This window comes from Panthera leo, chromosome C1, assembly GCF_018350215.1.
Source record: "Panthera leo isolate Ple1 chromosome C1, P.leo_Ple1_pat1.1, whole genome shotgun sequence".
Taxonomy (NCBI): Eukaryota; Metazoa; Chordata; class Mammalia; order Carnivora; family Felidae; genus Panthera; species Panthera leo.
Genome location: NC_056686.1, coordinates 18,785,492 through 18,812,479, shown reverse-complemented (window position 1 = coordinate 18,812,479; position 26,988 = coordinate 18,785,492). Strand labels below are relative to the sequence as shown.

The 26,988-nt window shown below is 48.2% G+C and overlaps 1 protein-coding gene across 5 annotated transcripts in view; it reads left to right on the top strand.

Annotated features, from left to right (window-relative positions):
* LOC122228851 (RH-like protein) overlaps positions 1–26,988 on the top strand; it is a 37,103-nt gene that overhangs the window by 6,740 nt on the left and 3,375 nt on the right. The window contains exons 2-9 of one of the 5 annotated variants that reach the window (XM_042954253.1): positions 2,973–3,159; positions 7,124–7,274; positions 11,612–11,759; positions 12,527–12,696; positions 14,391–14,528; positions 16,703–16,836; positions 21,857–21,936; positions 25,586–25,659. In XM_042954253.1, the coding sequence (XP_042810187.1) occupies positions 2,973–3,159; positions 7,124–7,274; positions 11,612–11,759; positions 12,527–12,696; positions 14,391–14,528; positions 16,703–16,836; positions 21,857–21,936; positions 25,586–25,659 (1,082 nt within the window). Of the gene's footprint in view, positions 1–2,972; positions 3,200–7,123; positions 7,275–11,611; positions 11,760–12,526; positions 12,697–14,390; positions 14,529–15,706; positions 15,990–16,397; positions 16,603–16,702; positions 16,837–21,856; positions 21,937–25,585; positions 25,660–26,988 lie in introns of those variants that run through there. The other 4 variants (XM_042954254.1, XR_006206772.1, XM_042954255.1 and 1 more) reach the window with 4 other exon arrangements.

Here is a 26,988-nt window from a genome sequence, read left to right as displayed (position 1 = left end):
TAAAAAAAGGCCCAGAGTTATAAGGGCCTTAGAGAGTACCAAGTCCAACACCTACATGTTTACAGAGAGAGAAATTGAGGCCCAAAAGAGGACAAGGACCTTGCCTGAGGTCCCTTAGTGAGGTGGGGGCGGACAAGAGCGAGAAACAGCCCAGCCCGGTTAAAGAGCACCATACCTGGGGGTCAGAGCTCGGTTCTGCTGCCAGCATGCTCTGTGGCCTTGAGGAGGTCACAGGCTCTCTCTGGTCTGCTTCTATACAATGGGAGGAAAATGAAAGGGTCTCCCGACTCATGGAATCTTCAGTAAGTCTGGACCCTATGCATTTAGAGTTGCTGCTAAATGGCACACGGGTTGGGCTTAACAGCGGTCTTTAAGACAAGATTGAATTTGAATGCTGAAAGCGGGGTGTCCGATCTCTAGTTGGCCACAGGCCCTTTCATCCATACGGTTTCCTGCTTGGGTCCTGAAGGAATTTGAGCGCTCCCAAGAGGAATGCCCTGTACAATATGTGCCCTGTCACCTCCATTCCCAAGAGGGTGTCAACAGGAGACTGAAATGTTGCCTGCACCTTTCTCTCCCCCCATGTCAGGGGAGAAGGGGCAAAAAGTTGAATCAATGCCCTTTCTCACCTACTCCCCAAGTTCCCAGACCCTTTGGGGTCCCCAGGGGTCTCCAACATCCTGGTGTGATCAGATTGTTTGGGGACACGTTAACACCCACCCAAGTCTGATGTGTACGACCCTAGGTCTACGCATTTCTCAATGAAAGTGGGTTTAAATGTAACTCGAAGGGGCTTTCTGAGACTTTGGAGAGTTCTGGAAACAAGTGCCTCCTCGTTGTCCTCAGGGCCAGGGATCGAGGCCCGCGGAGAGCAGGTGGGTTCTGGTAACCGTGATGGTGAAGAGAATGACGGCGGTGCTGGTGAATCGCCACCACTTACGGAGTGCCAAGCACTTGAACAAAATATCACTTCCTTCAGCTCTCCCGTCCCCTCGGGGGTGGGTATAATTGCCCTTATTTAGCTGACGAGGAAGGTACGGCACCTCCGAGGGCACACAGCTATGAGGTTGAAGCATATATAAAATGCCATTTTTATAGGTCAAAAATGGCCAAATGTTGGCAATTTTAATACGGTTTAACCTAATGGGGAATGACAGAACTGGGACCAAACAGAAGTGTCTAAACTTGAAGGCTGTGCTTTCTTTGGTGCGTGTGTGTGTTCACGTGTTGTTTTGTTTGTTTTTGTTCACTGTCTAAGTGCTGGTTGTAGAAAATTTAAACACAGAAAAAGAAAAGAAAAAAAAGAAAAGTAAAACTCTCCCCAAACCAGAGGATAATATTCATCGGGGGAAAAATTCTTGCAAGTTCTCTCCCTGGGTATTTATACATGTGAAATAGTCGGTGTTTGTTGATCAGTCTTTCTGTCCTGAGTGATGGTGGGCTATTATAGCATCAGACTCTGGGGACCCGACGAAGGGTGTGATCGTTTTTCCCATTGAGCGGGTGAGAAAACTGAGAGCAGATAGTGTGGTGGGTGAAGGCACAGGCTTCGGGGCAGACCATCTAGGTTTAAATCTGGCTGTACGAGCTGGGGTGAGTTACTTCACTCCTCTGTGGCTCAGCCTTCACATCTGTGACATGGTGATAAGAACAGCACCCGCCTTGGAAGGTGGCTGTACGAAATAAGTGAGATGGTCTGTGTGAGGTGATTAAAATCCTGGCTGGCTCAGTCCGGAGAGCGTGGGATTCTTGATCTCAGGGTCATGAGTTCGAGCCCCGCATTGGGCAGAGAGATTACTTGGAAAAATAAATAAAAGAGTGTTGCCGTATGGGAAACACTTAATACATGTAGGCTGCTACTAAAGTTCAGAGACATCACACAACTACCTTAAGCCGCACAGCTGGAAACTGCTAGAGCCCTGATTTGAACCCATGTTTGTCAAGCTGCGAACCATTTTTCAAGCTTGGAAGTAAATACAAGGGTCCACCCTTTTCCTTTTGCTGGACCTCTCCCTGCCATTAGGCAAAGTCTCTTGCGCTCCCCTGCCACAGCAGCCCTTGAGCAGGGTCCAAGGCTGGAAAAAGGTGAGGGTCTCTCAGAAGGCCCTGGTGCTTTCTGCCCGAACACTGGGTCCCTCCCAGCAAGGGACAAAGGGAGACAGCTGTTTTCTGCAAGGATAATCTGGTTCTTATCAACAGAACTTCGGGACCTGCTTCTGCCCCCTCTTTTCTGGGCCAAGTCACTGGCTTCTGTGGCCTTATTTTCTTTCTTTTTAAAAAAATTTTTTTTAATGTTTATTTATTTTTGAGAGAGAGAGAAAGAGACACAGAGCACAACTGGGGGAGCGGCAGAGAGAGAAGGGGAAACACAGAATCCGAAGCAGATTCCAGGCTCTGAGCTGTCAGCAGATGAGCTGTCAGAGCCCAATGCAGGGCTGGAACCCATGAACCGTGAGATCATGACCTGAGCCAAAGTCAGATGCTTAACCAACTGAGCCACCCAGGTGCCCCATGTGGCCTTATTTTCTCACGTACATGATCAGGAGGTTGAATCTGATCCTCCACAGCAGCGGTAATTACCTTCATTGAATGTCAACTGTGTGCCAAGCATCGATCCAGATGTTTTACACATGTTCATTCCATCGAGTTTAGTAATAATAATTGCTACATTTACTGAGCACTTACTATGGGCCAGGCCCTGCCTTTGTGCCTACCCAGCATTAGCTCATCGAATCTTTGCCTCAGCCCTGCCTGCTATGTATTTTCCCCATGATTCAGATGAGAAGACTGAGGCTCAAAGAGGCAAAGCAACTTGCCCAATGATCCTTAATGATCCCTTCCAGCTGCCACCCCGCAAATTCACGCGGAATGTAGGTACATTCTAATTCTGTAAGTTCTGTAAATTCCAATTTCATACAACTTTCCATCTCGTCTGCCTCCCTTTCTCCTTCTCCATATCTGCTCCTGGGCAGTCCTGCAGGATGTTACCATCATGGTGGCCCTTGGCTTTGGCTTCATCAACTCGTCTTTGCGGAGATACGGCTGGAGCAGCGTGGCCTTCAACCTCTTCTTGCTGGCCCTGGTGGTGCAGTGGGCAGTCCTACTGGATGGGTTCCTGGAGCAGCTCTCCCCTAAGAAGGTGGTCATCAAACTGTCCAGGTAACCAGACAGTGGCTGGATCGTTTTGTGGATCCTTGAGGTATGGGGCCCAAGAGGGCTGGTTCTAGAATAGCTGGGATGTCCCCTTGAAGCCATGCGATATTGGGATATACCCTCACAAATTATCCACTCTTTATCTAAAATTCAAATTGGGGGCGCCTGGGTGGCTCAGTTGGTTGAGCGTCCGACTTCAGCTCAGGTCACGATCTCACGGTCCGTGAGTTCGAGCCCCGCATCCGGCTCTGGGCTGATGGCTCAGAGCCTGGAGCCTGCTTCCGATTCTGTGTCTCCCTCTCTCTCTTCCCCTCCCCCGTTCATGCTCTGTCTCTCTCTGTCTCAAAAATAAATAAACGTTAAAAAAAATTAAAAAAAAAAAATTCAAATTGAACTGGGAATCCTGTATTTTCTCTGACAACCCCGGGCTCAGATCTACAGCCCTCCCCAAGACCTTTCTTTATTATTGACTGTGATTTTGTAAAGTTACACGAGCAGCATGGGTTCGAAGAAAAATGAATAGAGATTACAGAAAAAAAAAAAAAAAGAACTATCACAGTCTCTTGAAAATAAAAAAGTATTGCTAGTCCTCAAATGTTGGTGAGCAAGAAATAGCCACGCCTTTCAATTCAGGTTGATCCATTTGGCTGTGTTTATATGAAACTCTTAGAAGTAGCAAAATGACCCATGTTGCTAGGAGTCAGAATAATGGTTACATGGGGAATGCGATGATTACTGAATAGGAAGGAGCAGTCCGTAGAGCATGCAAACCTTCATCTCGGCGGCATGAGTTCAAGGTCCACGTTGGGCATGGGGCCGAGCCCCCCGCCAAAAAAAAAAGACAAAAAATTTTTTAAAATTAAAAAAGCCGTTAGCCCATGACAGGAGAAACTAGGTAGAATTTACCTTGAAAATTGGTTTTTGGTTTTCTCCACCTCTGAATCTCTGTCCTGCCCGGATGATGATGGTAAATCCCATCTTGGGGGACCTGTCAGCTCTCCAGGCCACTCCATCCTCCCCTCTGAAGCCCTGCATCTCTGAGCACATCTCTGAGCTGTTGAACATCTCCCCGTGAGCCAAACACTGTACCAGGCAGTGCACAAACATGGCTTCGTTTAACCCTTCCAGCAGCGGGCTAACTGGTGTCCAGGCTCCGAGAGCATAAGGCACTTACCAAGGGTCACACGGTTAAGGGGTAGAAAATGGCTTTAGCCTTTAACTATCCGTATGCAGCCCTTCCCACACACTCCAGGGTGGTCAGAACATGAAACATACAGAGCCCGGTCGGTTCTCTACTGACCCTGATGAAAACCTCCACATTTTTTTCTTCTAACAAGTTTTAGGCTAATCCCCACGGGGATTCAATCTGTCCCCGCCCCATCCCCCCAAGAAACACCTGGGAAGAGGCAAAGGGCACTCTCCTGAGGAGCTCTGACAGCGGTGGCCCTGGTCTGGCGTTTCTGCTGCCTTGGCTTAAGGTCACACAAACCTTCAGCCTCCTGCACCTACTGTCCAGGCATCTCTGGGCTGCTCCTTCTAAGGTCCCCCGCCCACAGGGACCAACTTGTTCTTGACTCAATCCAGGAAGACAAGAAGAGGCCCTTTGCAGCCTGAGTGAACTCCCCTGCCCCGCCTCTGACCGCTTGGATCCTCCCAGCTGTGACGCCCCCCCCGCCCCACCCCCAGACTGGCTTCCCAGATTGGAACAGAGAGCTTCTTCCCGACCTTTCCAGGGGCTGGGCTGGTGCAGGGGACGGGGCCAGGCTTGCCTCCGGTACAGCGCCCTCCCCTTCCCCCTCGGCCTCCCCTGCGCTGTGCAGCCTGACTTGGCACTGAGTTGCTTTGAGTCACCGATGACCAGTCCCTTCAGGGCAGGGGCCTGTCCCACTCAGCTTTGTCCTTTGTTTTCCTCACGTAGTGAAGACTTAGTAAATGGTTACCGGAACAAAATGAAAATAAAAAGAACCCTGAAAGTTGTGATATTTTTAATGCTGTATTTTGAAAGGTTCAGGAGGCCTCCCCAGAAGATAGTGGCGATAACCAACCCTCTTATTGTGCTTGAAATATATCAACTCAGTTTACCCTTAGCATAGCCTCATAGGCCTTGCCTCCACCTTATAGGCGAGGACACAGAAGCACAGAGTGGTTCAGTGATTTGCCCAAGGTCACACAGCCAGGATTCCAACCTAAGCTGGCTGGACTGGAGACAGCACTCCTAAACACTGTACTTCCCAGTCTCGACACCTCCCCAGTACCAACTGGCCCCTGGGGTCTGGAATCCCACCACTGGCACATGTCCTCTTGAATCAGGCCCTTGCCAGTTAAATGAGTGCTCACCCAAAAGACATGACACGGCCAGTCGTGGTGAAACTTTGAGTAACTCCGGATTCTAAATAATTCCTGATCCCTGTGAGACTCCTTCCCAGGCCCTTGGTCCTCTCCTGATCTTCCCTCTGAAGTCCTTGAGCCTTAAGCAAGACACTATGTTGGCAGCAAATGCCGAGGAGGCTGCGTCCAGACTTCAGAGCACAGGCTTTGGATCCAGGCCAGCTGGGTTTGAGCCTCAACTTTTGTTGTTAACTAGCTTTGTGGCCCAAAGAGTCACCTCTTCTAGTCTCAGTGTCCTGTTCTGTAATGTGAAGGTACTGACTGGTACCCTAGCATTGTTTACCGAAGGCCACTTAGAAGATTAAAACTTATTTACTTATTTATTTTAAAGGTTTATTTGAGAGCGAGCGAGTAGGGGAGGGGCAGAGAGAGGGAGAGAGAGAATCCCAAGTAGGCTCCACACTGCCAGCACAGATCATGACCTGAGTTGAAATAAAAAATTGGACGCTTACCTGACTGAGCCATCCAGGTGCGCCAGAAGATTAAAATTTAAACGAGGGGGTGTAGTCGCAAGGCTGTTATACATAATGCTTGACAAATTATGTTCTTTTGTACTGACAGTGGTTGGTGGTAGCATTAGGGAGGGGAGGGAGTCTCTGAGCAAGGTGCCCAGAGGAGGGTGGGTTGGTTTAACCACCATGGATTGTTTTGCTTAGTGCCGCCTCCCCCCGGAAGCCCTCCCTGATGAACCCAGTCCACACTGCTCTCTCCCTCCAGTGAGCCACCCCCCTCGCCACATGATATCATGGATAGTCTTAGTGGACAGACTCACAGTGTCAGCCCCATCTCCTCAGCTGGATCATAAGTACCTTGAAAACAAGTTGTTTTCTCCTCTTGAATCCCCACACTGAGCTTGCTCATTTGTCAAGGCAAGGAAGGAATCAGCAATAGTGCCAACAATGCAGGCTTCTACTCCCGAGTTAGTCCTTTGTGCCAATCGCGGTGCTAGACACACATGCACAAATTTTCCTTCTAATCCCCACAGCACTACCGTGAGATAAATATCATCATCGGTCGTATTTTACAGAGGAAGGAACAGGCTCAGTGAGATTAAAGAGCTGCTCAAGTGGAAAAGCTGGGACTGGAAGCCAGGCTTGTCCTACTTCTAAACCCAGGCTCCACTACCAAGGAGAGGGTGGCGGGTGCTTGAATGACAGGCAGGCCAACAGGTGAAGAGCGCCCTCTATTGAGCATCTTTGCGAGATGAAGGCAGAAGAGAAGCTGGGGGAGCAGCAACCCAGTTGTCAGACCCCAGAAGGGGGCCCTGAGGGAACAAGCAGCCCCTGTAACTCCCGATGACATTCCTGCAAGAAATTCCTACACCGTGAATCGGAGTGTCCTCAGCAGGGATGAGTATGTGTGGATCAATTTCCCAGATATTGATGCCCCCCTGATGGGGGAAGGAGCCCAAGGAGACCCTAGATGGGGCATCATCAGTCCCTGTGTGGGTGGAATCTTGTCTTCTTGTTCTCCTATTGCGTCCTCAGCTTCTTAAACAGCACCAGGCTGGTTGAACGAGGGAATAAGTGAGTGCATGAATGAGAGCATTCTTTTCAGTCATCTCTCTCTCTCTCGCCCCCAGTATTAAGCTGGCCACCATGAGCGCCATGTCCGTGCTCATTTCAGCGGGTGCCGTTCTAGGCAAGACCAACCTGGTGCAGCTGGTGCTGATGGCACTGGTGGAGGTGACAGCCTTTGATGTCATGAGGATGATCCAAAGGAAGTACTTCCTTGTGAGTAACAGCGCTGCGAGGAGGGGATTTCGGGGAGGAGGGGTCAGGAGGTGTGGGGGGTGCGGAACACCACCTCCATTTGGTGGGTTTTCTGGGATTAAAAAAATGTACAAGCCCAGACGGGGGTCCAAAGTGTGGTCTATGCTAAACGTTTAAACATAGCAACCTAATGGCTTTAACCAGAGGTGGTACAGTTGCTGGTGATGACAGGTCTAAGGTTTGACAGGGGATGTGGGTGACGGAAGTGTAATGCAGGAGAAAGATATTAGAAGAAAAAGGAGCAAGGAAGATAGAGGGAGTTGGATGGACCAAGATGATGACCTGGGGGAGTGATGGAGAGAAAGACTGTAAGGCAGGTGCTGAAATCCTCAGCGACCAAGAGGCAGGTAGATAATCAGCAAGGAGCATAGCGTCCGCTGGCAGGTCTTTTCAAGGGAGCTGGAGACATTTGGGGAGGGAAAAGGAACAGTTTAGATTGGAAATTTAGATAGGAAGTTCTTACCATTTATTAATTTTTGGTTCTCCCCATCTGTCTATAGGACTTCATTTTAACCCCTACTGCAGTGTATATTTCCTATAAATAAGGGCATTCTAGGGGCGCCTGGGTGGTTCAGTCGGTTAAGCGTCCGACTTCAGCTCGGGCCACAATCTCGCGGTCCGTGAGCCCAGAGCCCCGCATCGGGCTCTGGGCTGATGGCTCGGAGCCTGGAGCCTGCTTCCGATTCTGTGTCTCCCTCTCTCTCTGCCCCTCCCCTGTTCATGCTCTGTCTTTCTCTGTCTCAAAAATAAATAAATAAATAATTTGAAATAAATAAATAAATAAGGGCATTCTATTACATAACGGTTGTTCAGTTAACAAACTTTGGAACTTTACATTAACACAATATTATCTTATTCAAATTTCACCAATTTTCCCAATAACATCCTGTTACAGCAAAGTTTAAAAAATATAAATATATATGTATAAAGTTTACATATATATAAAGTTTAAAGTTTATATAAATATAAATACATATATTTAGTTTATATATATATAAAGTTTTACATATATATAAAATATATATAAAGTTTAGTTTATATAAATATAAATATATAAATATATATAAATATATATAATATTATATATAAAGTTTGAAAAGTTTATATACATAAAGTTAAAATATATAAATACTATATTTTTTTCTTTTTGGCCCATGATCACACTTTCCATTCATTTCTCATGTCTCCTTAAACTTCTTTGATCTGGAACAGCTTCTCAGTCTTTATCTCTCATGAACTGGACATATTTCGAGGTTATAAGCCATTTATTTTGGAAGGCAGCTATGTTCACCACTATATCACCAATACTGCACCTAAGCCAGTTATTTTGTCGAATGTGGCTTTGTGTAGTGTTTCCTCATGATTAGTTGAAGAATATGCATTTTTGGCAGAAATTACACGGAAGTGATGTTATGTCCTACTCAGTGCAAAGAATCAAGAGACACATGCTGTCAATTTGTCCCACTACTGAGGATGTTAACTCTGATCACCTGTTAAGATGATGTCTGCCGGGCTCTTCCACTGCAAAGTTACTGTTTTCCCCTTTATAATTAATAAACATCTTGTGGGAAGATAATATCCTGTTTCTTATCATGTTTTTCACACATTGATGTTAGCATGTTGATTTTTTTTTTTTTTTTTTTGCCTGAAACAGTACTACGATGATTGCCAGTATTTTTTTTCTTTTTTTAAAAGACTTTATTTTTAAGTAATCTGTTTACTTAAATTATGTATTACTTAAATAATCTCTATTTAGAGATCTCTAATCTCTAAACCCCAAGGTGGGGCTCATACTTATAACCCCAAGATCAAGAATCACATACTCTACCAACTGAGCCAGCCAGGCGTCCCCCCCCCCCCCCATATTGTTTTTTCTGATTCCATCTTCCCTTCCACATTCATTAGTTACCGTTCTGCTGTAAGAAAGAACTTTCTCTTCTTCCCCATTCATGCTTTTATTTATTTGCTTGTTTGTTTATTTATTTAGATCACTATGGGCTCAGGGATTCACCCAGGCATACTTCCATTTTCTGCCGCTTCTCTCTGCTTACTACAAGGATTAATTCCCACCCCTTACTTTCAAGGAAGAAAATTGCACTGGAGCTTTTTTACACAAAACGAAGGGAATTTAACATAAGGACCACCAAGGGCAAGGGGTGGCAGCCAGTCTCAGGACTGGAACTGGATCTGAGGAGTCTTTAAGACCCCAGGCAGTTCACGCTCTCCATCTCTGGGTTCTGTTCCTCCCTGTACATCCAACTTCTGTGCACATCAGCTTTCTCTTTGGTGGAGACCACGTACCTCTCCTACCGCTCTTGTTCATGCGCCTCTAAGGCCCAGATCCTACAGGAAGCAGCTCTCTTTGCTCTCAGCTAGTCCCAGGTCTATGATCCAGTAAGATAGAATCTGATTGGCTCCCGCGGCCACATGTCTACTCTGGGCCAATCAGCTGCAGCCAGGGTAGGCGGTCACAGAGTAAACACGTGGCTAGTCAAGAGAAGGGGTAAATTCCCAGAGCTGCAACGCGCCGTTGTGTGCAGTTCTTTGTAAACCTGTGCCTGCTTCGCCAGGGTCCTCGTAATGATTGTTTTAAAAGGCCGCAGTTATTCAAAGCCATCTCCTCTCCTCTCTTCTCTGCGGCTTTGAATCGCTAGTTGCGATGGTGCACAGGGGGATTTAGTACTGATTTTGAGAGGTGGCCGCTTCACCTCGGAACTTCAGTTCAGCCTGGGTTCTTGAGTGGAAAGACTCAGGAGGAAACCAGAGGCAGCAACCAGAGCTGTTTCAGTGGAGGCAACTCGAGAAATGGGTACAGTATTCCACGCCAACAATCCCCACTTGTGGTTCCTGGATTCCTGGGGGACCTCACACAGTTTTTACAAGGGACTATCACAGACTTTCGTTTTCTTGTGTAAGTAAAATGTGTGAAGGTATCCTTCCCGTTCACTCGTTCATTTCACATGTCTATTCCATGTCTATTATGTACCGGGCGTCTTTTAGGCAATGCAACTGTTGGGGACCTTCCATTCCAGAGGGAAAGGCTGCCAATAAACCATCAAATAGGCAAACGGTATCGCGTGTTAGAGAGCGTTAAGTACTACAGAGAAAAAATAAAATGGGAAAGGAGATACGAAGAGTTGAAAGAGGGATAAAATGTTAACAAGGTGGCCAGGGAAAGCTTCCCTGAGTAAAAAAAAAAAAAAAAAACATTGAGTAGAGACGTGAAGGCAGCAAGTGTACAAGCCACGTGGGTGTCTGCGTATAAGGGCAGGTCAAGGGCAGGGCGGTGGGAGTGGCCTGCCTCTTCCAGGAGTATTTTATTGCCCACGCTGTTTAGAATTGTTGGCACGTGGTGATAATAAAAAGACAGGCTTTTAATTGCTTTTATTATTGTTTTAAATTGTCTGCGGACAATGCACCCCCATGGCGGCTCACTCCTTTCACCTGCCATTCCAGGCATTGGAAAAGCCAGTGTGAAGTGGGACTGACACGGGAGCACATCTGTGGGTTTGAGAAAGAGTGAGAGTGTGTCAGGAGTGGGGCGGGAGGTGAAGCCGGGGAGGTTAGGGAGTGAGCAAGTCACAGAGGGTTCTATAGGTCAGAGCAAGAACGTGGACGTGGACATGGAGCGAGACAGGAACCATTGGAAGATTCTGAACAGAGATGGCCATGCGCTGACTGAGATGTTCACAGGGTCGCTCTGGCTGCCATGTGGAGAGGAGTCAGTAGGGGGACGGTGATTATTGCAATAGTTTGGGGTAGCGGTGATGGTGGGGCCAGTGAGGCATGGTGGTAAAAACTCTGCCAGTTCTGGATATTTCTTTGAAGGCACAGTTGACAGGACTTACGAGTGGTCCACTAAGTGAGTTATTCAGGATGACTAACTTGGATGTTCACAAAGCAAACTTAGCGTATGTCTAGCATTTACTAAAGACTTTTAGTTCAGCATTATAAAGTCTGGCCGCTTTATGCTGCAAAATTTATATTGCTCACCTCTCCATCAATTCTGCCAAAAGCAGGAAGCAGTGGGGGCGCATGTCCACGTGGCTTTTTGCCTCACCTAAGTGGATCCCAGCCCAAAGCATGTAAGAGCTACTGATGAGGCCAACCAGCAATTTCCCTGGAATAAGTACATGGTTACTCCCAGGTCTCCTCTGAGAGGGGAACTGCTGGCCTGGCTAAGCGCCAAACGCTGGTCTCATGACTCCCAAGTCACACCTCTAAGGTGAAGCTCAGAACCGTCTCCCGGGGATGGGCCCATGGGCGGAGGCTGTGGGCATTCACTGCCTTTGTTGCAGAAGGACAACCACGTCAACATGATGCACATCCACGTGTTTGCAGCCTATTTTGGGCTGATGGTGGCCTGGAGGTTCCGGAGGCCTCTGCATGAGAGAGTGATGGAGAAAGATCAGACAGCAAAGAGCTCCAGTTTGTTTGGCATGCTAGGTGAGGACAAGGTGGGGTGGGGTGGGGTGTGGGTGGGTGGGTGGGGGTCTCACCCCTGGAGTGAGCCAGAGGTTCCCAGATGGCTCTGGGGAAAAATCTCTCTCTCCTTTACCAACCCACTCAGGGTCCTCGGAGCCCCTCCATGATGACTCATTTCCCTGAGTGGTGTTGAATGGGTTCACAATCCCTTCTAGGGCAACGCCCTTCATTAATATCCAGAGGAGAGGGAAGACTCATGTACTTGAGTTTAAATCAGTTTGCCCAATCCTTTTGTCCTCAAGTTAAGGGAGGGAGGTGGATTAGTGGAGAAAGCGGAGGCCAGCAGTGGAGAGAGGGACAGGGAGGGGAAGAGGACGGTCATACTGGTGTATCCTGCAAAGCTGCAGCGGAAATGCTGAACCCTGACTCCCAGGAGAGGCTGGGAGGAAATCAGGCAGTGAGCTGGGCAGCAGGTGACCCAACAGCCAGCTATGAGGCCAAATGAAATTGGCACATTACGTTCTCAAAATAAGCATTGGGCCGTCACAGGTCAGACTCAGGAGGCCTGGGGGTTGGTGATCTCAACTCTCTGGGCCTTAGGTTTTTTGCCTGTGAAGTGTGTTAGTTGAGCCCTATCAACCTGAGAATTCAGAGGAGACATGACTTGCCCAAAGTCACACAGCTAGAAAGTGACCAGGCTGAGACTTGCCCACTCCAGGAAGCGCCCGCAGGCTCAGGCTTTGGAGTAGGAGTGCTGGTTCTGGGAAGTGACCCTTTCTGGCCCCCAGGAACCCTCTTCTTATGGATATTCTGGCCGAGTTTCAACTCTGCTCTGCTGCTGGACTCTCCAAACGAAAGGAAGAATGCCATGTTCAACACCTACTATGCTCTTGCGGTCAGCGCGGTGACAGCCATCTCGGTGTCGTCCTTGGCTCACCCCCAAGGGAAGATCAACATGGTGAGGAGGGGGCTGTCCCTTGGGGAGCACTTGGGTCTTGCAGGCTGGAGACATCTTCACGCTTCCTGTCCCAGAGCTAGCCCCACTGGGTGACAGAGTCTTATTTGCAGTGTCACGGAGCATCGGAGCATCGGGGAAGGGCACTGGCTTATCAAAATGGGAACTACAGTGTAGAGACCGTGAAATGATCAAAGGCTGTCTTCAGGGAGTGATTAAATCTATCAGTGTTGACATCAAACAGACCTAAGTTTGAAACCTGTTTCTGCTAGTTACTAAAGCCAGCCACCATGAGGAAGAGTCAGCAGAGAAGAGCTAGAATAGAATCAGTCAGTCTCTCCCCTTCCCCTAAGAAATTTCTAGAATGGAATGAATAGAATCAGAGGTAAAGGAGTATGTTACTTTAGCCATGTGATCTTGGCTAAGCCACTTAAACCTTTGGAGCTACACTGGCTCATATGTGAAGAGGGACTTACAAGAACATGCTCATAAAGTGCTCCATGGCAAACATCACTGGCTATTACCAATGTGGCCAGGGAGTCTGTGTGTGTGAGTTTGGGGGGTGGGGGGAAGAGACATGTGAAAAGGTAGAGCTAAAGACAAAACGGTTTCCCATGAAGATCGGGTATGTCCCCAACCAGCCAGGGGACATGGGAAAAAGTCTAGAGAGACAGCAAGGCCTGGAGTGGACAGAATGTGGCCATCCATGACAGGTTAAACACTAAGAGGCATGAGTGTCCTTCTGGGGGAGCCCCATGGTGACAGGGAGTCTAGGCTCAGACCAGGGGGGGACATCTAGGGAGGCAAGTGTGGCCGGAAGGTCAGAGAAGCCAGAAGCTGGTCCCAGGGCCCAGATCTCCCAAGACCTGGTTTGAGTGGAGGGGAGCAGAGGGAAGTAGCAAGAACCGCCCCCTGTTCTAGAGGAACAAAGGACATATCCGAAATGTGACTCAGGAACAAGGGCTAGCTTATTTTTTTTATTTATTTATATATTTAGAGAGAGAGAGAGTGCGTGCGTGGGGGACAGAGAGGGAAAGAGAGAATCCCTAGCAGGCTCCACACCAGCAGCGTGGAGCCCAACATGGGATTCGTACTCGTGAACCGTAAGGTCATGACCTGAGCCGAAATCGAGAGTCGGACGCTTAACTGAGCCACCCAGGCGCCCCACAAGGGCGAGCTTACTGACGTTAGGTCCAGTGGTACAGAGTGGCAGAATCACTAAATAGCCAATAATAATGATAAAAATAGTAAAAACAATAATGATGGGTTATATTTCTTCAGCCTTTACTCACGGTCTCTGCTAGCTAGGCCCTGGGCTCAGAGCTGTACATGTGGTAACTCATTTAATCTTACCGTAACCGTATTAAGTAGGTACTGCTAAAACTCCATTCTTCCGGCGGAAAAGCTGAAGCACGAGTGCTTAGGTGGCCAGAGACACATCACTAACAAGCGCGAGGGTGACTGGGATGCGCTTTGAAGTTCAGTGCCTCCCAGTCGGGTTGCCTGCCCCCTGAGCCTGAGAAGTGGAGTAAGATTAAGACAATTGCTGAAGGTCATGGACTCTCAATGGAGAGGAGGGGGTGTGAAGCAGGGAAGATATTACGGTGTTGCTTGCTACCAGCTTACCAAGCAACCCTGGGCGAGATGTTGTCCTCTCTGTGCCTCGCTTCACTCGCCCACGAGCTGTTTCTTTGCAGAATCATATCCACAATGCGGTACTGGCCGGAGGTGTGGCTGTGGGTGCCTCGTGTTATCTGATCAGCTCTCCTTGGCTTGCCATGGTGCTGGGCCTTACGGCTGGACTGATCTCCACCGGAGGAGCCCTGTGCCTGCCGGTAAGAACTGGGCAACCAACACCCTGATGTGCCTTAGGCCAGCAGGGCCCCGGGAGCATGGTGGGGCCATGCAGTGCCATGGGCTGCATTAGGCAGGCACTGGCACCTTCTCAGGCTGGCTTCAAAGCTTGGGTGCGATACCCACCCAGGTGGGATGGTACATTTGTTAGGATCTGGGGAGCAACTAACAGAATGCACTCAAGTTTGCTCAGGCATGGGGGGGAATATTAGAATATGCTGCTGGGAACCCAAGAATGGCTGACACCAGGGACAGGAGTGTTGTAAGGAGCCCAAGAAGTCCCAGCTCTTCTTCTTTCTTTGCTTCTCCTGAATATCCGCTCTAACCTCACTCTGTAGACTTCCTTCCCCCTCTTCTTCTACCCACATAGTGGAATGTAGTCTTGCTCTTCAGGAAAGCAGCCAGGTAGAATCTCTCGGCCCTATACCCAAGTGTTCTGGAGAAGGGACTCCTTGGTTTAGCTTGGACAGCGTGCTTATCTTGGGCTGGGGTGTAGGGGGGGGTGGAGAATAACATACATACGTGGCCGCTGCCCATGAGCCACATGAATGAGGGGGGGAGGGCAGCAGCCAGAAGAGGGACGCTGGGCCAATCCAGGCCATGTCCACTTCTGATTGTCTAGTTCTTCTAAGCAGATGGACTTTTCTTCCTTCCATACTCAGCAGTTACGACTAATGCCCGGATACCCCATAATAGCCACTTTGTTCTAATACGCTTCTAAGAGAAATATTTAGGAGCAACAACCCTTCATGGGTTTGAAGGCTTGGGAGGAGAAAAAGGAGTAGATTTTTAAGAAGCTGAACTTGGATGAACAGTGGATATTCCGGGAGGCAGTTTCAATCCAAGATAGGGGAAAATGTACCGACAATTTGATCTGACCAGCCGTGAGTAGTCTGCTCTTCACCTTTGGAACTGGAATGAATGTCTCGTAGCTCTTCTGCTCTGAGGCCCGATTCTGAGAGGAGGAGCATACAGCCAAAAACTGCGTAACGAGTTCTCATCAGGCTGGGTGTCCATTGCTTCCTCTGTGCCTGTTTCCTTGACTCTGTCACTGGGGGAATGATTCAGAGATGATTCACTCCTTCGTTCGTTCGTTTGTTTGTTCATTCATTCATTCAGCATGTATGTTTTCACATTGATCCTGCTTCCCGGGCTGTAGGGTAGTGAGGGAAATGGACAAATGAACACACAACCACGTGGCAGCTGCTGCGAAGCCCATCTAAGCCAGCCTGGGACGGATCAGGAAATGCCTCCTGGAGCAGAGGGTGTCTCAGCCACATGTTGACAGATGACTGATATTAGCCAGGCAAAGCGAGGGGCAACGTATTCCAGACAGAAGGCACAGTGTGTTCAAAGGCTCAATGGTGAGAAGAGACACCAAAGCATTGAGCTCACCTGGGAGTGTGGTGGCACCACAGTCTTGAGAGACGAGAGATACTCAGGTATATCCCCTGGGCAGGTTGAGGAGTCTGGGTTTTTATTCTGACGGCAAAGGGGATCCTCAGGAGGGAACTGGCCTGTCTAATTTGCATTTGTATCCACGTATGTTGGCTCATGGCCCCCTGGAAGGCTTCAGCGGCAGAGGGGAAGGAGTGGTGAGGATAAGTCTGGAGGGGTGGTCACATTCTTTTCTTCTCATTAGCCATGCTGTCTTTGGGGTGGCAGTTAAGTTTGGACTAGACCAGTGGGTCTCAGTCACCCACCATCGTCCCCTCCAGGGACGCTTGACAGTATGTGCGGACATTTTTTGGTTGACACACTGTGCGGGGATGCTCCTGGCATCTAGAGGGAGAGCCCAGGGATGCTGCTAAACGTGCTACGACACGCAGGACGGACTTTTCATAACACAGGGTCATCAGGCCTGCGCTAGACCCTTGCTTCCCAGAGGCTGGTCAGTGGGCCCGTAGCCTTGGCATCACCGGCAACTTTGTTAGAAATGCAGAATCTCGGACCCCAGGCTCACCGTATCTACCTCTACGGTCTAACAAGCTCCCCGCGTGATGCCCGGGCACGTGCAGGTCCGAGACGCGCTTCCGTAGGGGAGCCCCAATGCCTACCCCCTTTGGGTGGCCCTGGAGGCCAAGGATCTGCGGAAAACCCCGGGTGGAGAGTCCCAGTCCTGCACGTACATCTGCTTATGTGACGCTTGTTCTAGATGTATTTTAACCACGTGCTGGGGATCCACGACACCGGTGGCGTGTACTACACCTTCGGCCTGCCGGGGCTCCTCGGAGAGATCGCCCACATCGTGCTGATCACGTATCAAGTCGACCAGACCAAGACTGCCATGTGAGTCACTCGGCTCGTCCCCTTCACGCCCCCATTCAGCTCGGGGTGAAACGCACCCCCCGCCAGCGCCCTTCGCTGAGGCACACGTGTTCAGAGCCGGGCACTCAGCAGGCCTTAGCAAATATTTGTCGGCAGATGGATTAGTAAACCCTGCAGAGCCCCTACCTCTCCAGGCCGCGGCTGCTTTCCAGGAAGGACAGCTTAGGGGCGGGGCAAAGGCAGACAGGTGTGAGGCTCCCCCAGATGACCTGACAGAGCAGGTCAGTCAGGCCAAGCCAGCCGAGTCTGTTTCACAGCCGCTGGTGGTTTGGGTCTCGGGGAAGAGTGTTGTGCAGTCGGACTTGTTCTGACCTTGTAGCAGCAGGCACGCTACCTGATCTCTCTAAGCCCGATTATGAATGCAGACACTGATGGCGCATTCCCTCCTAGGGTTGTTGGAGGCGACTTGAGGCCAGGCGCCTTGTGGTTAAAAGGATTTAATACTTTTTTTCTTAAACATTTTTTTAATGTTGATTATTTTTGAGAGAGAGAGAGACACGCGCACTCGCGCACGCGCACGAGCGGGGGTGGGGCAGAGAGAGGGGTAGATACAGAATCCAAAGCAGACTCCAGGCTCTGAGCTGTGAGCACAGAGCCCGACGCGGGGCTCAAACCCATGAACCGCGAGATCATGAGCTGAAGTCGGATGCTCGACCGACTGAGCCACCCAGGCGCCCCAGGATGTAATACTTTCATGTAAGAAAACACTAAGCACAACCCTCCCTGAGGCCTGGGGAGAGGAGGAGCTTGGCCAAAGTCTCACTGTGAGGCAGGAACGTGGGCCTCCGGACTCGGCTCAGATCCTATGTCCTCCAGACAACGGATGGCGGTGACTGGTTTCACGTACCCGAGCCCTGGCCATCACCTCCCGGGGCTTGCGTGAGTAGCTTCCAGGCGTGGCGCACATAAAATGGAAAAGTGACTTGGGCATGATACGGGGATAGGTTTTTCCGGATGAACTGATACAGTGATCGCAGTAATAGTACTGATAACAATCGCCGCTGTTGATTGACAGCTTTCTAGATGCCAGGCACTCACTACGCGAAAATCATCGTATGCATCATCTCATGGAATCCTCACGACCACCCTGTGAGGTATTAATCATATTCCAAGAAATGATAACATGTGGGGTAGTGATCTGCCCTAAGTCACTTGGCTGGAGCCCATCTCCAGGTGGGGAGACACCTCAGTGGGGCTCCGATGGTGTGTCTGCCACTGTTTTAACAGCTGTGCAACTCAGCAAATCCTTTCCCCTCTCTGGGCCCCTGAGTCCCCTCTGTAAAGCTCAGGTGCCTGCTGGGGCCGGGCCGGTAAGGTCAAAAAATGGGAGCAGCGAGGGGAGGCTGGAAAACAGTGGGAAGTTGCTCCTCAGCACCAGGCGACCATAACTGCGCGGGGACCAAGGCTCAGTGTCCCCAGATGTGACTTTTCAAGAGAAGCCAAAACTCCAGAGCTATGCACCTACACTCCCAAGCATCGGCAAAAGATTCAAAATCGTCAAGACACATCGTGTGGGCCAAATTCTGCTCCGGGGCGGCCAATCTGTGACTTCAGAGCCACCGGCCCTTCTAGCTTCCTAAGTCTGTGATTCTGTGGCTCTCCTAGAGCAGTAAATCCTACCCTACCCCAGACCTGCATGGTTAGAAATCTGGTGATGAGGTAGGCGCCTGGGTGGCTGTTGCTTTTAAGTGCTCAACTCCTGATTTCGGCTCAGGTCACGATCCCGGGGTCATGGGATCCAGCCCGGCGTGGGGCTCCCCGCTCAGCACAGAGCCGGCTTGAGATTCTCTCCCCCGCCCCCCTCTCTCTTCACCCCGCAAAATTTAAAGAGATCTGGCGATGGGAGCCTGGCAATCTGTCTTCCACCCAGCCCTCTAGGTGATTCTCCCATAAACCAGTTGGAGACCGCTGGCCTATAGCAAAGAACAGGAAAACAAAGGCCGGTTGACCAATGGGGTGCTGCTAAAGGATTAACAAACAAAGCCCTGACTGCAGTGGTGCAAATACTCCCTTCTGTGGCCAATTGCAAGCCATCAAGGGGCTGTCACTGAGCGGGTACACTTAGGAAGGGTTGAGAACACGGCCCATGCACCCACCCTGTGAGCGGTCTCTAGCGCACCTCTGTGCGTCAACTCTGACTGCAAAACCTTATCACACGCAGGGACCGGGCAGCAGAGAGAGAGAGAGAGAGGGAGAGAGGGTCTGGAACTGAGACTATGTCTTTGGGTTTGTAGTGGTGGGGTAATGAGTGGGGGGAGGTCTCCGGCTGGGCAGGAAGAGAAAGCATATATTAGAGTTTGTGCCTGGGCAGGTTATAATATGAATTTTGCACTCCCGTGAAAGCTGACTGGTGGAGAGAGAGGAGTAAACAATTTCGGCTGTTAGTTGGGCCCAGTGATAAATGACTGCCAAGTAGACAAATACTGAATCCAAGAAACACAGTTAAAATCAGTGTTCTATTGTATGAATGCAGCACAATTTATGTATCCACTACTGATGAGCATTTGGGTTCTTTCCAGTTTGGAGCTATTACGAATATTCTGGTGTTGCCGCCATGAACATTCTAGCACTTTTTTTTTTTTTTTTAGAACATACAAATGCACTTCTGTTGAGCAAATGCCTAGAAGCAGAATTGTTGGATCACAGTATTCCCATGATCCCTTTTAGAGGAAACTTCCAGTTTTCCACCATAGTCTGTGCTGGTTTCTTCACCTGTGGCACCCGAGAGTTCCCCTTACCCTATATATTCTCTAACACCTCATGTTTTTCTTCTTTTTAATTTTCTCCATTTAGGCATCAAACTTATCTTTTTTTCTTTCAAAGTAGGCTCCACACATGGTGTGGAGCCCGACGTAGGGCTTGAGCTCACAACCCTGAGATCAAGACCTGAACTGAGATCAAGAGTCAAACGCTTAACCAACTGAGCCACCCAGGTGTTCCTAGGCATCAAACTTTCTCATTTTATTATTATTATTTTAAAAATGTTTTTAATTTTTAAATGTTTATTTTTGAGAGAGAGAGAGAGACAGAGCACACATGGGGGAAGGGCAGAGATAAAGGGAGACACAGAATCCAAAGCAGGCTCCAGGCTCTGAGCTGTCAGCACAGAGCCTGATGTGGGGCTCGAACCCATGAACAAAGAGATCATGACGTGAGCCAAAGTCAGGCATTCAACAGACTGAGCCACCCAGGCACCCCATTTATTATTATTACTTTTTTTTTTTAATGTTTATTTTTGAGAGAGAGACAGAGAACGTGAGCGGGGAAGGGGCAGAGAGAGAGGGAGACACAGGATCCGAAGCAGGCTCCAGGCCCCGAGCTATCCGCACAGAGCCCGACGCGGGGCTCGAACCCATGAAGTGTGAGATCATGACCTGGGCCGAAGTCAGACGCTCAACCGACTGAGCCACCCAGGCGCCTCTATTATTATTACTTTTTAATGTTTATTTATTTTTGAGAGAAGGAGACAGAGTGTGAGTGGGGGAGGGGCAGAGAGAGGGAGACACAGAATCGGAAGCAGGCTCCAGGCTCCGAGCTGTGAGCACAGAGCCCGACGCAGGGCCTGAACCCATGAACTGTGAGATCATGACCTGAGCCGAAGTCAGCTGCTCATCCGACTGAGCCCCCTGGGTGTTCCTAGGCATCAAATTTATCATTTTCTTAATATTTTCTTAACGTTTATTTTTCAGAAAGAGAGATCACACGTGTGTGAGCACTAGTGGGTGAGGGACAGAGAGAGGAGACAGAGGATCCAAAGCAGGCTTTGTGCTGACAACAGACAACCCTATGTCGGGCTCGAACTCAAGAGCCGTGAGATTGTGACCTGAGCTGAAGTTGGGATGCTTAATTGAGCCACCCACTCAAACTTATCATTTTAATTTTAATTTCCCTGATAACTGATTAAACAGAGCACGTTTCATATGCTTTTTGGACATTTGATTATCTTTTTTTGTGAAATGTCTCTCCAAGTTCTTTAGTTCTTTTGCCCATTTTTTTTTGTTGTGTTGTTCTGTCTTTTTCTTATAGATTTGTAGGAATTCTGGTTATAGAAGCCTTTGTCACATACATGTGTCATGAATATCTTCTCGCATTTTGTAGGTTATCTTTTGCCTTCTTTTTTTTTTTTTAATTTTTTTTTTTAACGTTTATTTATTTTTGAGACAGAGAGAGACAGAGTATGAACAGGGGAGGAGCAGAGAGAGAGGGAATCACGGAATCTGAAACAGGCTCCAGGCTCCGAGCTGTCAGCACAGAGCCCGACACGGGGCTCGAACTCACAGACCGTGAGATCATGACCTGAGCTGAAGTCGGACGCTCAACCGACCAAGCCACCCAGGCGCCCCTCTTTTGCCTTCTTAATGGTGTCTTTTGATGAACAGAAGTTCTCCATTTTAATACAGTTCAATTTATTTTTCCCTTTACATTTGCATGTTCTGTTTAAGAAATGTTTCTCTATTGTAAGGTCATATGGATGTCCTGCTAGGCCACTTAGTAGTTTAAAGTGAGGTCTCGGGGTTGTCTTGAAGGAGGGAGGACAGGGAAGTATGTTCAACAGGGGTGGGCAGGGGAGATGAGCCTTATAGCCAAGCTATGCTCCGCGTTGCCCTGATGGAAAGAGAACTCATCTTTAATTGCCTATGAGGAAACTTGGGGCTCAGAAAGGTTAAGTGACTTGCCTAGGATTATGCAGCTAGTGACAGTCCTTGAACATGAACCTGGGCTTTCTGCCTCCTGATCAAGTTCATCACCCATGGGTTCTGAGAATTGAAGTAAGCCAAAGAGGATCTTAGACTCCCCCCTTCCCTTCTTACATGTCTGTGTGGCTTTGCGGGAATGTGACAGGGGAATGTGTTGCCAGGGGAGAGGACGTTTGTTCTTCTGGTAGCCCTTCCTGACAGCATCATTACTGATGCAGACAGTCCTTTTTGATCTCTGCAGTCTGATGCCTGAATGTGACTATATTCTGCTTTGTCATTTCTAGGATTAACCACCAGTTGCTCTTGGACATTGGGGCACTGAGCTTGGCCATGGCTATGGGTCTGCTAATTGGTCTTCTGACAGGTAAGTATGAGACCACCCTGCTTCCCCATGGTGCAGGGCACAGGCCTCAGGGCCAGAGTGCACCTGCCCCATGGCTGGATGCGTATACCCATCCCCTTCTCTGTGAACCCCCTCAGCTCCGGCCAAATGAGGCAAAGCACTCAGACCTTGATTAACAACAACAAGAGAATCACATCATTTCAGCATGGGAAAGGCCCTCAGAGGCCGCTTGCTGTAGGTGTGGACTCTGAGGGCCAGAGAAAGTTAAGAGACTTTCCTGAGGTTGTAAGTAGGGGTGAGTGGCGACACTGCAACCTTGTGAACCCAGGGCTGGTGGCTTCACCCAATTTTGTGCATAAAGCCAAGGAAACCCTTAGGCCAAAAAGCTTACCTTTATTCCCTGAGAATACTCAAAGTATTATTTCGTTCAGCAAATATTTATTCAGCATCTACTATGAGCCAGACACTATTCTTAGGCACTAGGGACACAACAGTGAACAAAACAAGTTCCCTCATCCCATGGGGTTGATATTCTAGTGGAGGGGGTGGCAATAAATAAACGAAGACGTAGAGTATTTGCTATATTGGAGACTCAGGGTAGAGGAGCACAGAGTCAGTGTGAGGGTGGGGTACTCTTTTAGAAGGGGAGGAAGGGTGAGGCCCCTGGGTGGCTCAGTGGGTTAAGTGTCTGACTCTTGATATCTGCTCAGGTCCTGATTTCATGGTTGTAGGATCCAGCCCTGGGTCAGGCTCTGTGCTAAACGTGGAGCCCGCTTGGGGATTCCCTCTTTTCCCCTTTCTCTCTCTGCCCCTCTCCTGCTCGCACTCTCTCTCTTTCTCAAAATAAATAAACATAAAAAAAAAAAAAAGCATGGGAAGGAAAGGTCTATCTAATAAGTTGACCTTTAAGCAGAAACCTGAACAGAGAGAGGGAACAAGACCTACCACCCACGTGTTTATTTGGCAGAAGAGCATTCCATGAAAAGGGATAGCAAGTGCAAAGGCCCTGAGGCAGGAGCAAAGAATGCTCGGGGTGGCTGATATGGATATAGTGAAAGGGAGAGTGGCAGGGGTTGAGAACAGAGTGGTAATAAGGAGCGAGATAATTCTGAGATGGGAAGCCATTAGAAATCTTTAAACAGAGGATTGAAGTATGCTTTTGCTCCTGCAATATGACAGAATAGCGAAGAACCTCAGGGAGTTACTAATTTGCCAGTCTTGTTTATATGCTAGGTGAAAAGATGCTTTCTGTCCAGAACTGCTCACCTTTATTCAACAAGCAAACAGCTTTATTGGTTGGACATTCATATATTGTTTCCCTAAGCAGGGAATGAATGCCAAATAAGAGAGAAAATAGCATTAACAGACGTAAAAGAGTTGTATGGCCTTGGGCATATCGGTTTACTCTCTCTGAGCCTGGGCCTTGGGAGGCTTTTCTGTAAAATGAAAGGCCCGTGGTAGCTAATCATTGGGTTTCTTTTATGCTCCAAAACAAATATGAAGGTACTTTTTGGAATTGCCTGGGTGATTTTAGACAGCAAGACTGACTAGAATCACTTTAATATACCAACTGGCCTCAACTTTCATCAGAGTCGAGGAGATTAAATACAGATGAGAAAAATGCCTCCCTCTGTAAGTCTGCGTTCCATCTGTGGTGGCAGTCCAATCCTGAGTAGGGTTACCAGATTTAGTGAGTGAAAATACAAGGCACCCGTTTTTTAAATTCAAAATTAACTGAGCATCCTAGATTACTTTATCTGGCAACCTTCACCCGGACTATGACACCATTCACCATCGTCACTAGTATTCACAAAATGACACTGATGTGCACTGTCTTGTAAAACCCCTGGGAGGGCCTTTTTTTAATGCTTCACTGGAGTCAAAAAAGAAAATGGAGGAAAAGACACAGTGTTCCTTTAGGAGTCAAGACCAATGAGCATCCCTCTTTTCGTGCAGCTTTGAACATAAGAAAGCTGGTGAATAAGAAAAATGTGAACAATGGAAGGGGAAAGAGGCCACTAAGCAGCCAAGATAGCACCTGACTCCCTAAAGCCAAGCATTTTACTTGTCAAGAGGCCCCTGATTTGGGGCCTGTCTTCATTTACTTAAGAAACAATCCTATGGGGGCACCTGGGTGGCTCAGTTGGTTAAGCGTCCAACTTCGGCTCAGGCCATGATCTCACCATTCATGAGTTCAAGCCCCGCATTGGTCTCTGTGCTGACAGCTCAGAGCCTGGAGCCTGCTTTGGATTCTGTGTCTCCCTCTCTCTCTCTCAAAAATAAATAAACAGTAAAAAAATTTTTTAATAATAAAAAAAAGAAACGATCCTATCAAGCATGGTTATTGGGTTTCTGAATTCAGGCAGATTAGAAATGGCAGGTTAGAGGTGGGATAGTTTTCTCGAAGTAAAGCACACTGGTAGAAGTTAGAGGTCAAAGTAGACAGCCTAACAGAAGAAAAGAAATTCTTTAAGCCAGACACTAGAACATGTAAAGCTTGGGCTGCTGAGAGAAGAAGCCAACAACCCCAACAGCTATATACTTTCTCTGCATTATATAGTGCATATCATAAATGGATGTTCCTAGCAATATTTCCGATTAAAAAAAAAGCCTAAATGTGTTTAGTGTTGTCTCATAAGACACGAAAATATAGCATATTTTGAATGGATTTTCATCAGCTATCTGGAAAGTTCATGTAGGTGTTAGAGATCGTTTCTGAGTAATTCTAGCTAAATGAAGGGTGCTGGTTGCCTCCTACATGCCAATATCAGTTAAAGGTGTGCCCTACAAAAGGAAAATGTGACTAAGTACATGCCTACTCTTGTTAATCTTAATATTTAATGCATGAGGGCCGATCATCATTAAAAATACACAGATAAGGGGCGCCTGGGTGGCTCAGACAGTTAAGCATCTGACTTCGGCTCAGGTCATGATCTCACAGTTCGTGAGTTTGAGCCCCGTGTCAGGCTCTGTGCTGACAGCCTGGAGCCTGCTTCAGGTTCTGTGTCTCCCTCTCTCTCTCTGCCCCTCCCCCGCTCATATTCTGTCTGTCTCTCAAAAATAAATAAACATTAAAAAAAAAGAAAGAAGGTGAGCAGTCACTTCATGTATCCTGGGAAATTCGGCCAACTTTGTGCAGCTGGAGGAAGGCACAGGGCCAAGCTCTCTGGGCAGGGGCGGGATGGGCGGAGAGACGAGCAGGCACAAAAGCAAGTTGGTATAAACTACTTTCCTCACTAACAAGTGGAATCTTGAGCTGAGGTCATGGAGAGTTTATTGGAGCTGGTGACGCAGGACCTACAGGGCCACCTAATTGGAGTTGCTGTCCATGGTAGTTCCTGTGTTCTAAATGGATCCACTTTTAGGTAGGGGCACCATGTTCTATTCCATCTTGGGAAGCATGTCAGATCCGTGGCTATTGCATACCTCTCACTGTCATCTTAATCCTTTGGAGATATAATTGCACTTGCCAGTTTCCTTTAAAAGGTGTTTATAGAATTAACTAAGCTGGTCCAGGAAGGACAGCACTCCAATTTGTCTGTCTCCTGGTTGTAGAAGAAAAAGGGATTTTTGTGGAGATAACCATACCTGGCATAGGATATTTTTATTAATTTTGAGATAACAAATGCTGTGCCCTAAAGGTTTAACATGTAATTTTGAATTTTAACAGGTTTGGTCTTAAACCTCAAAATATGGAGAGGACCTCATGTATCTAAATATTTTGATGACCAGGCTTTTTGGGAGGTAAGATTTTTAACCTAATGTCATAGATTTTGAGTGAATGAACTCAAAAAGATACCTGGTATATCTGTTTATAGGTTGACTCAGTGTTTGGAGAACAAAATAAAAACCAAATGTGCGTGCGTGTGTGTATACATGTGTTGGTGAGGGCTGGGGAGGTGGTAAAGGTTACCATTTCCCTGATGCCTCAAGGTCACCGAAGGTCAGAGATGTGAGAATGGCCGCTGGCCACCCTTCTCCCATCTGGAGTCATCAAAGTGGGCAAGTAGTTTGACAGGAAGGTGATAGGATCCTGCAAGGCAAGGGCCAGAAGGCCTGCAGGGGCCAACAAATCTCTTCCCCTCATTTGACAGACACACTGAGTGGAACCATGGCTGTTCAAGTTCTCGAGTGTGTGGCACAGCTTGATCTAGAACACAACTCTTGATGAATTATAGCCAGTGGACACAAGAAAACATACTATAGGAGTCTGGGATCATTCAGCCAAAGAACAGAGCTCAAACAATGCAGCCGCTGCTGTGGGTCTCTGTGTTCCGTGTCGCATCTGTTCTCATGACTAGGCTAGGAAGAGGGTCAGGGCTCATTTCCTGTCATCCTCCCTTTGACCTACACTCTCACATTTCACTAAGAACTCTGATATGTGTAGGACGCCTGGGTGGCTCGGTTGGTTAAGAACTCTGATATGTGTCACCTTAGGTAACTTCCATTTGATGCTGAGGTTGAGTGGGCAAACTTGCAAAACTATAAATGGGAGGTTGGGGCCGACAGAGGTCAGGCTAACGCCCAACATCATACCATTGTGAGTGGCAGAGACAGGAACCAGGCTTCCTGAGTCCCAGGCCGATCCTTTCTCCACCTGGCATGCCAAGATACTGATCACGAAAGGGACAGAGAACCAGCCTTATTATGGATGGGCCTTGGCATTAGCATTTGTAGAGGCAAAAAGGAGAACCGGCCTCTTGTCCTTTTCCTCCCTTCTTCATCGCTTCTCTTTCCTTCTCTTCCTCTTCAAACAGCTTTATGGAGGTGTAACTGACAGCAAACACATATTTAAAGTAATATAATTTGATACATTTAAACATATTTATATGCCCATAAAACCGTCACCACCATGTTTCCTCATGCCTCTTTGAAACTACTCCCTCCCCGTTCCACCCCATTCCGTCCCCAGGCAAACACCTAACTGCCTTCTGTCCAATAGATTGGTTTACATTTTCTAGTTTTATAAAAACGAATCACACGGAACATTCTTTGGCATCTTTTCGCCAGCGTAATTATTCTGAGAGTCACCCATCACGTGGGTGCTTGTAAAGCGTCTCATCTCGTACCAGC